Source organism: Papilio polytes, unplaced genomic scaffold, assembly GCF_000836215.1.
Source record: "Papilio polytes unplaced genomic scaffold, Ppol_1.0 DF823692.1, whole genome shotgun sequence".
NCBI lineage: Eukaryota > Metazoa > Arthropoda > Insecta > Lepidoptera > Papilionidae > Papilio > Papilio polytes.
Genome location: NW_013525512.1, coordinates 1,330,048 through 1,340,782, shown reverse-complemented (window position 1 = coordinate 1,340,782; position 10,735 = coordinate 1,330,048). Strand labels below are relative to the sequence as shown.

The following is a 10,735-nucleotide window of genomic DNA, read 5'->3' as shown; positions in this document are numbered from 1 at the left end:
ACCATTTACAGAGCCTCCGCTGGTTACTTATGGCTGTTTTCATGTGTGCTTTAGATCCCACGTTGAAATGCCATGAGGGACTTTACATTTCCAGTTGTAACAGTAACTGTAACAGTTCGTTGTCGCCTACATATGAAGACATCGCCTTACCTCGTTAAAAATGTCTGTAGCGTTCTCTATGGAGTGTAAATCCAAGTCGTCGAGCTCTTTGCCCTCGTCCAAGCGTTTCTCAATGTCCGGTATGGGAGCGCGCAGGGCGCTCAATTCCCTGCACAAAACAATATTATATCTCATCTTCTCTTCTGCAATATATTCCCTCAAGTTTTCTCTACATTAGATTGCAGTCACATATAATCTGGTAGAAGAGATGTTCTAGTATCTATTTATGTGGATTTTACAAGATTATTGTTTTTGCAAAGTTTAAAATATGGTGGACCACTACTGTCTCAGAGTTTGTATAGAAATACAATTATGGCCATAGCACTTTATGTTATGGTTATAGGTTATAGATCAGGTCCAGTCTCTGTCCACCTAAAATTCATATTGTTTGCTGTGGCTTTAATGGAAAAAACATTAATTTCCGATTGTCGCATCACTGTATTTTCACATTTTAATCATTTTTCCTTAAAATCATTTTACACTTTTCATTTGTGCTGCACTATTGCGTTGTTTTGGACACTATCTATTACACAATGTTTTTACTAATTGAGAAACTTTACTAAGTTTTAATATGATATTTACATGGAGTCAGTGATTACGTAAGAACGGTGGCGCCCTAAGTGAACAATGATACCAGGGTTAAATAACTTTGGGCGTCAATAAAAAAAAAAAAATGGCTGTGTCTAAAATGCCATTTCCACATTTTAATTATCTTTACAATTGTATCTACTAGTTAACTTGGTACAAGATCTATCAGTTTAAAAACCACCTCCCATACAAAAAATTCACAAGTCTTTAAACTACTCATGTAATAAAATGGAGTGACTAATATCAAAAGAAAATTTCAGATTTCGGGAAGATGATATATTAGGGGGACAGGAACGTAGTAATGTCGTTTCTGCGCATGTCGATATTTATCAGCTCACAGTGTATTTTGAAGGTGTGCAAAATCTTTTAAAGGTTATCGTGACATAAATTTTTTTGTAATTTTTAACTATTTGATTGATTTTTAATTATGTAGATTACTACAAGTTAATAAAGGTCAATGCAACAACTATATCCATTAGTTTCTCCAATACCCATACATTTCTCATACACCAAAAATGATTTTGACAACACAACATAACCAAAATAAACTGTCCCATAGATGGAAAGCCAAATATCTCGCATTTTTGTATAATTGCATTTTCATTGTTTTCTAAAAAAAAATAAAGAAAAACTTACATAGCAATCACAATCTCAGAGATGATTTCGTGGTAGCCCTTCTGCGGCTCGCCATTCACCTTGATGTCTCCCGCAATGGGGATGACCTTGAGCACTCGCGCCTCCCCGTCGCGCGCCCGCCACAGGAAAACCTCCCCGTACACACCCTCGCCGATCTTGTGGCAGTTCTTCAGAGCCCTGCACAAGCCCACACTGTTACTGCGTGACACACATCACTCAGTTTATACTGATACACATACACATGGTGATATCTTAACAATATATGTTCTATAACACTGTCATCTCGCTATTCACTGCACTAAATACTACTGTACTTGATAATGACTTCATGTAATTGGTAAATAATAATAATTATCAACAATAATAACTATAGGTTGAAAAATCAAACCTTAACTATATTAATACTTGAGACCTTATCATCACAGCAACATGTTAATTCATAAACAAATAAACTGCACTTAGTAATTTCTATTAGCAGCTTTTGACCTAGATACACATGAGCATGTTATTGTTGTCGAGTGTGACATGGAGATGGTGGAGATGGTGGATCAGGCGGTACGTACGTGTCCGGGTAACATTCATCAAATGGCAGCGGCTCGGTCTGATTGCAGCGGCGCAGCACGTAGTCGCGGGCGGTGGCTATGCGACTTGCCTCATGGAACTTCTCAACCACAGTCACTTCATGCACCGACTCGCCGATGGACAATTTTGACAAATCGACGATCGTATCATCACAGTCGTCGGACAGAAATCCTAAAAGCATTTAAAAGTTATGAAAACACGAATGACACACAATAGGAAGTGAATGACTAACTTTCCCCGCGCGGTACACGTAATTTCTAAGAATTATCAAACTAAGCAAGGGTTTGTAGCTATTAAAGATAAAGAACGAGCAACTAACCTGTGTATTGCAGGGAAAGATGCATGCACTTGGCTTTAGACACTTTTAGTTGAACAAAGGCGTATGAAGAAGCTATTATCCCGTTAGGGATAATGGCAGTCAAATAGTCAACACAATCACAAATATTTACGAAAAATTATAGTACTCCTACTAATATTAGTAGAAATAAAAAATATGAAGTCAATGTACCGAGATACTAATGCAAAATAGTTTTATTAACGAAAAAAATAAAACTTGTGAAAGATGGCTCTAACGACACAGCGCCTTCTTTTTTTTTCTTCCGTAAATGTCAGACTTGCACAGATTATACATAGAAATATTGCTGGTGTTGCCACCGAAAACCAAATTATTTTACAAAACAAAGATTGTAAATAAACTCGCAATTTTTAAATAAAAAAGTTACAAATGTACCGTACAAAGTAAAATTAACCGTAAATTTACAGCTTGTAATAACAAACTGTAAATTTGTATTTATTTAAAACGGATACCTTTCAAATCTTCATATGCTGTAGTCGGACACAAGCTAGCCCGAGAACTGCTGTTTTCCTAAAATTGAACAGTAGAAGACTTAAATGACTTTAACGGTAATAAGTCCAGGAACATTTAAAAAGTTGACATTGTTTAAACTATAATTTGCCTCGGTTTACTTACTTTTACTAGTTTTATTGTGGACCTGCTAGGTTTGCAAATAAAAGTACTTCTCCGACCATTAATTGGTTCATTATGAAGGGAACCTGTAATTGAAGTAACATCGTTGTTGAAATCCAAAAACATATTGTTGACTCAACACTAAAATTAACACGTACTTGAATCTTAACTAATTCTATTATTTAACAAATACAAATTCGTACCTGACATTACACTGCAACTTTGAAATATTATGTCAAATGGCGATATTTCATAAACAGTTGAACATCACTTGGTTAACAAGTTGTTGGATTTTAACCTACCAAAGAGTTCCAATACATTGTAAGCGGAGCGAAGTATTTGTTTTATTTCGCCTCAAAATTATTTTAATCGCGCGATGGAACAGCATAATCTTACAGATCATCTTAATACTTGGCTGGCGGCGTTAGATTCCAATAGGTCGCAACACAATGTTACAACGAGTATTATAAACTCGACATCTTAAATCATGTTTCCCCATCCCACTTTTGCTATTAACAAAAAACGGCAAGGGAAAATTAATTTACTGGAGATGGACTTTTAAGAGAGAGAAATATCATATATCTGCTACATCGTTTAGACTATCCATCATAAGGTAGGCAACGTGACCGCAAACTTTTAACTTATGGCAGCAATGGCTTGTTCCGTTTACCTTACAAAATTTACCCAAACAGTTATGTAACAAGATTTTTTTCCGTTTTCGTAACAGGGTAGGAGGCGTATACTTTTCTGTTTTCTGGGCAATTTATTATCATTATTAAATGCGTTTTTTCGTCGCACAAAAATGATCGTAATATTATTTTATTATTTTTAGCTTAATGGTTGAATATTTTTGAGTCAAATTTTTTCGTCTGGTTATTTTATAACAAGTAGAATCGTTTAAAAAAAGAAAAAAACACATGCATATTCTCTATTAGATCGATATTAAATTGCGCTAGCTATTTGGTCTTGAAATCGACAGCTGATCGTTTTACCATGGGATTGATGGCATGAAACTAGAGAAGTGTACCCACCCTAGCAAAAAACTTGACTGGTTACGAAAACGGAAAACATTTTCTGTTACCTAACTCATCATCATCATCATCCTTATCCTCGTCCCGTCGGTCGGCGCAAAAGGTTTGTGTCCTCCAAACAACTTTATCGTACGCCATCACTCAATTTATTGACCGACTTCCCAAAAGAAGGAGGTACTCAATTCGTCTGTACGTTTTTTTGATCATGTCACCTTTCACGAAATCCATCCACCTCTTTCTAGGTAATTACCTATCTAGTTAGGTGAATTTAGTTAGGTAAACTGAACAAGCCGCAGCAATTACGTAAATAAAAGTTCTTAAAAGTAACTGCAGCTTGTTTGTTTGTTTCTCACCTCATACTATTTAAAAATCTCTAACATGTTTGATAAATTATAGAAAAGTTAAGCTTGATAAAAGCGCTATTAAAGCTATCAAAGCTATAAGCTATAAGAGCTTTATCAAAATTGTTCGTGATATGATATGGTATCTAAATAACCAGTTATTTATTTGTAGATCATGGTACACTCCATTGGAAAGTAATAATTTGATCAAATTACCAACACATTATGAAAATTGACAGAAATCTGGTTGACAAATTACAACACAACCCATAGTTATATAAGGAAATGAATGTGTTAATAAACTTACAAAATGATTTCTGCATTTGCATGGTGTCAATTACGCTTTGTCTATATTTTCTGCCTTTACGTTCCATTTGTTCACAGTCTAGAAGAGAATGGTCGGTGTCGGCTATTGTTGTCATTCTTTTATAAATACTTAATGATCGTTCCCATTTCTTTCCAGGTTGCAGTACTATTGCTACTTTTGACCCACTTAAGGTATTACAGCCTGTCAACTTCGTGTCATCGCGCTCGCGTGTGTTATTGCTTCCAATGTGGCAGATACTCCCCCTGCTGTTGTGAATGTGATCTCGCAACAAAATATCTTCATGCTTTGATACAATGCTATCAGCAGCAGATTCATTGCTTGTAGACACAATTCCTCTTTCAGCACCTTCTTGTACGGATGTAACATTACTTTTCTGGTTTTCAGTCAATTCAATTAAATTATTACAGCTTGTACTGACATCTCCATAAGACTTGTCGGGTGAAATTATTATTGAGTTGTTAATAACTTCATGTCGCCTCCTGGTAGTTACATAACTGATTCCTGCACCTTCCTTATGGGTTTCATTTGTTTCACGGATTTGTTGAAATTCTTGATTTGTTTTTTCTGGAGAAAAATAATCCATAGAATAAAAATTGCCAGGGTCTGTGTTGTACGAAACATTTGATAACTCAAAATTCTCCTTTTCTTCCAAATTATTGCTACAATCAATGTTGCATGAAGCATTTGATAAATAAATAAGATTCTCCTTTTCTTCCAAATTATTGCCACCATCAATGTCACACGAAGTATTTGATAACTCAATAAAATTCTCCTTTTCTCCCAAATTATTGCCACCATCAATGTTATATGAAACATCCGATAACCCAGTAAGATTCTCCTTTTCCTCCAAAATATTTCCATAATCTGTGTTATATGAAGTGTTTGATAACTCAATAAGATAATCTTTTTCTTCCAAATTATTGCCATAATCTGTGTTATTCAAAGCATTGTCCTCCAAATTATTGCTAAAATCTGTGTTGTATGAAACATTTACTAACTCAATAAAATTATCTCTTTGTTCTAAATTTGTAAGGTCTTTAAAAACCTTAGATTGGTGTCTTATGGTTTCTGTACTTTTATACTTCGTGTAATATTTGTAAAAGATGGAATCATTCATTTTTTCTAAAGTAACTACCAGATTAGGATTACATAAACTATTATTATGATTGAGTAAACCGTTATTACTTTTACACTGGATATAGTTAGTCTTGTTGCATGGGCTAGCTGTCTCCGGAGATGTCAACAGGTTACTGTGCATATAGTCTTTATTACTGCTGGTACAATGTCTGTTTTTAGATGCACATTCTTTCTTTGTATTAACTTTTTTGTATGGTAATGAATCAGATAGTAGGCAATCACTGGAACTCCTTAAACATTCGTCTTCAATTTGATCAAATTTCTTGTTTTTAAATTCTGACGATGTTTTATATGATTTATTTGGTACAGAAATATTGTGTACATGAGTTTCAAGATAATTACGAATATGATCAGTGTTTTGGTTGATGTTGTCAATGAGGGCAACCTTGGAAAATCCATAGCATGGTTCCAATTCAGATGTTGAAAAGGTGTTAAGCTGTTTGCTCTCCAAGCTTGCTTGCTTTTTACACTCAAAGCTAGCTTGACCATTGATTGGATCCTTGCTTTTTGTCTGAATTCCTTCTCTGTTTGTCGTATTTGCGCCTAATGAGGATTGTTTTTGAACAGATGATTCACATTGTGATGCATTTACATCCTCATCCAGCAAGCTACTTCTATTCAAAGACTTCATCACCACTTTAGAGCTTTCATTAAAGTTGTTTGAGATAGGTGAAATGTTAAAAATAGATTTACATCTATATTTAAGTTGAAATGGGGTACTACAAAGTGGAGAATTTCCTGCAGCTGGTGAGTTTCTGTAGGTGGCTGTAAGTCTATGTGCATCTTTGTTATTGTCATTTAGAAGTGGCATGATCCTTACTATTCTGCTGATGGACTCATCATGGCATTTGCGGTTGCCAGTACCTTCTACTTCAACCCTCAATCTATGAGATCTAACATCAGATGTGCTTTGACAAAGGGAGTTAACTTTAGTAGTTGCATTTTCATTATTCCAATCTGCAATAATAATAACATTCCTATATGAATATTCAATATAAGTTAGGATAAATGAAAATTATATCTTTATTAAATACCTTCACACTCAGCATTAGAACTGTTAAATTTTGTCTTCTTTTTAATATTAGGTTTTTCCCTCCTGGAACCATATAATGCATAAACAAACCAAAACTTTTTGATTCAGACCCTTATAACAATAAACAGCTACTATACTATTGACTTTTTTATCCCTGTATTACATTGTGTTCATGCAAAAAAAAAATTCTACATTTTTATAGTTTAATATTTTCATTGTGCGTGTTACCACTTGTCTATTGACAAGCACAAGTTGATGATAGGTTTTTAGTTGATGATGCCTATTTTTTTTTGATTTATGGCTTTTCAAAAAGTTAGTAAAACACTGACAGAGTAGATACACTGACACAAGCATATCCTATACCCACCAGCTTGCCCTTGCCTCTACAGAGGGTCAGCACTGTATGTACCACTCTTCCATACATTGCTATTAGCCGTCAAATCTGGATTAACTCCCTTCATTAAGCATATCCTCTTTCACACAATCCATTCATATTTTCAGACTATAGGCAATCTACTCTGACTTATTCATATATAATATATAGCCTAACAAGCATAACAAGTCAGACACCTGAACAATATCGCAAGACCGACGAGGGTTTAAACTTTTTTATATCACTAGGTTTAAAAACTTACGATTTTTTTATTAACATAGGACTCTGTGAGAAAGTAGGAGAGGATCTTAAAAGCAGATCGAATGGATCCGGCGCTTTGTTCACGTGTATGGACTTGTCCGGCGTAAGAAGCACCGACTGGGTCCCCGGTTCAGCAGAATGCGGTACCGCCCGTTGTGACACATCATTAACAATTCGCTTTACGTATTTCCTTTTGCGAATCTTCTTAGAAGCTGCATTAATCTGATTCGAACACGCCGACGGGAAAAGCTCTTTTTTGTTTAATTTTATGTTGTGAATATAAAAATTGTCGAATGCCGAACTTCGGGCATCAATTTTTGTAATTAATCCTTTGGGGTCTATGCTACCATCATCTTTTTTAGATCTATAGGTCCGTCTCATCTTTGGCTACGACTACTAATATTTTATCAATAAAACTAAATGATTGTTAATTATTTTAGACAATAAATATTACGAAAGTATAAACCCAATCATAATAACGAATTAGACCACAAACAAACTTTGTCAAAGATTATATAGTTTGGATTAGTTAGCTATAAGGGCAGTGTTGCCAATGAAAATTTTTACCCGGCATTGTACATTGTGTAAAAAAAGCAGTGTTTATTTTTTTTATAATTGTGTGGTGTAATAGTTCGAAACTTACATTTCTCCTTATTACAACCAATAACCAAAAGTATGAACTTAGTAGTACTCTACGTAATAACAGAAATCTACTGATGCAAGATTCCAAACTTTTAAGCCCGGTAGTTTGTAAGCTGATTTTTCGGTCACCATTATTGTGTGTATTGATCTACAATACTTTTATACATAATTAATATATATCTCTAAAGGTTTAGGCAGCGTAAGACGAGAAAAGTTAAAATAATTGGGATTTTTTAGCGCCGTGGTTCAGAAATATGTTTATTTTTAGTTCCTCTACATTATTAATAATAAAACATAGCCTATGTTACTCACAGATAAATTTCCTTTCTAATGATGAAAGGATTTTTAAAATCGGCTCAATAGTTCTTGAGTACATACAAAAATATAAAAACATAAAAATAAAAAAATACAAATCCTGTCTCTTTGTAATATTAATATAGATAAAAGGGGTAAACGAGCTTCAGGAACACCGAGATGATCAACGAAGCCCATTACCATCCGCAACAACAGAGGAACCACAGATGCGTTGCGAGCCCTTGAGAAAATGATAAGCTCGCTTCTTGAAGGACCCTAAGTCGTATTGGTTTGGAAATACCACCGAGGACAGACCGTTCCACAACACGGCTGTGCGGGGCAGAAAGTTCCGCTAAAAAACCGCACGATTGTGCAATACTAGCCATCGAGATGGTAAGGATAGTACCTGACGGTCTGTCGTGTCGTCCGATGACGAAACTCGGTGGCAGGAATTGTTCCAAACAGCTCATTGGAACTCTCCCCATTGTATACGGGATAAGAAATGCAAAGGGAACTAATGTCCCTCCGCAAAGCCCGGGGGGTCTAGGATGAAAAAATACCAACGGTCATACTTAGCACTTCTTAAAAAAATTAACAACTTTTTAATATTAGCTAACTGTCGCTACCTATTTTAACATCAAAGAAATATACTGAAATTCACATTCCTTGTCTATATCTATACTAATTTTATAAAGAAGAAAACTTTGTATTTTTGTATGTATTGAAATAATTCAAAAACTACTGAACCGATTTTAAAAATTCTTTCACCATCAGAAAGGTAATTTATCTGTGAGTAACATAGGCTATATTTTCTTTATAATTTCACGCGGGTGAAGTCGCGAGCAACAGCTAGTGTTATATAAAAATGTTATACAGTCTGCAAATGGCTTTTTTACGCAACGTAGGTACAAACACGGCGGAGTAAAAATGTCCATTGGCAACACTGCAGATGACAGCAGCAGCAGACAGCAGGGGAGGGGATGACACTGATAGACAGTGACAGTAAAAATCCATATTATGTATTATAATACATTTTTATATTTTTAATTGTCTGTTTTAATTTAGATTAACATTATAGATCAAAATGCATATTAAATCATAAAGCAATATTTCACTGCATCTATAATGATTATAAACTCTGAACTTCTAATGCCGAAATATAGAATACCTTTTGTTGGTCTATAAGTATTAATGTTATTTAAAATAGTCTTGTTTATATTGAATTTCCTTTATACTGGGAACTGGGTTGAATAAAATGGAAGGTAGCAATGATTCTCTTTCAGGTACGTATCAGCATTCTGGAAAAGTTTAATCTGCTCAGATCAGTTAGTGATGGTAAGTAAATGCAATGTTGCGAATGTTTCAGTGCTGAGTTCGGCACTGGGCAGCTCCCCCGGTGTCCTGCTCACTCCTGGCCGGACGAGGAATATCGCACAAGACATGGAAGCTCTTAGGCTTTCCAGACAAGATAACCCTTACTTGCAGGTATCTGACAGAACCTTCCAGTTGCTCAAGTATCGTGTAGTGCGGCTGCTGCTATTTGTGTAAAAGTTAATTGACTACATGATTGCAGCATGTGATGGCAAGCAGAGAAAGTCTGATCGACAGCCATGCAGAAGATTGTGGATCTGATGACACAATTTTAATGTCACAGGTAAATTTGTCTGCCATTAAATTGTTGTTTAAGGTGTTTTTGGATTTATACTTAATAAAATATTTAAATAATTGATAAAAACAAAAAAGAAATAACTTATGAGCTAGTCCCTGAAATTCCAGGAATTTGGCAGCACAGCTTTGGACTTTGTTGAGGAAGATCCATTGACATTAAAAGAAGTCCATGAGCATATGATCAGGTCTCCGCCGCCCACAAGCTGCTGGCCACATGGTAACTTTTATATAGTCTCACAATGCACACAAGGGAGTGGGTGATATTTAGCCTGTTGCACGAGTACTCAGTGATGTGAATTCTTCAGCTTAATGCAGACAATGACCACTGCTTAATCCATTGCCTCAGACTTGATCACTGTTACTAACTCTCAACTATAATAATGTCCTAATTGCAGCAACTTGTAGCATGCCAGAAGATACTGTTATTACATATGACATCGCACACATGTACAATTTGTAATACTGACATAAGCAACTGCAATGGCATTAGGACTATAGTGGCTGATAATTTCGCGTGGGAAGCTGCGCCCGCGGTGGGCCCGCCTGGCCCCCGATTGTGGAGACGTGTACTTGTAACTAACAAAATCCATTAAAAAGAAATTTCAAAACAAATGTGAAGAGGCTACTGCTTTTTCTCGCTAACCCTGATACTAATGTACTAACTGTTTGTTCGGCGCGGCAGGGGCGGAGTCGCG

General features: G+C 35.5%; 2 protein-coding genes across 3 annotated transcripts in view; one reads left to right on the top strand and one right to left on the bottom strand.

The window, feature by feature from the left end:
• Positions 1–31: 31 nt before the first annotated feature.
• LOC106104005 (probable serine/threonine-protein kinase clkA) lies at positions 32–7,940 on the bottom strand. 2 transcript variants are annotated; one of them, XM_013283940.1, is made up of 8 exons: positions 7,438–7,940; positions 6,804–6,865; positions 4,612–6,726; positions 2,936–3,018; positions 2,773–2,830; positions 1,947–2,136; positions 1,384–1,560; positions 32–268 (listed from the first exon to the last, which is right to left on the bottom strand). In XM_013283940.1, exons 1-8 carry the CDS (start codon positions 7,815–7,817, stop codon positions 127–129), a joined length of 3,207 nt encoding a protein of 1,068 aa, XP_013139394.1. In that variant the 5' UTR covers positions 7,818–7,940; the 3' UTR covers positions 32–126. The 2 variants fall into 2 exon arrangements, with proteins under 2 accessions (XP_013139394.1, XP_013139395.1); XM_013283941.1 differs by lacking the exons at positions 32–268; positions 1,384–1,560; positions 1,947–2,136 and having other exon boundaries at positions 2,773–2,851.
• A 1,395-nt stretch (positions 7,941–9,335) lies between these two features.
• LOC106103958 overlaps positions 9,336–10,735 on the top strand; it is a 3,153-nt gene continuing 1,753 nt past the window's right edge. Inside the window, exons 1-5 of the mRNA XM_013283876.1 lie at positions 9,336–9,655; positions 9,739–9,857; positions 9,946–10,026; positions 10,149–10,257; positions 10,723–10,732. Of these exons, the coding sequence (XP_013139330.1) occupies positions 9,628–9,655; positions 9,739–9,857; positions 9,946–10,026; positions 10,149–10,257; positions 10,723–10,732 (347 nt within the window). The 5' untranslated portion in view covers positions 9,336–9,627. The remainder of the gene's footprint in view (positions 9,656–9,738; positions 9,858–9,945; positions 10,027–10,148; positions 10,258–10,722; positions 10,733–10,735) is intronic.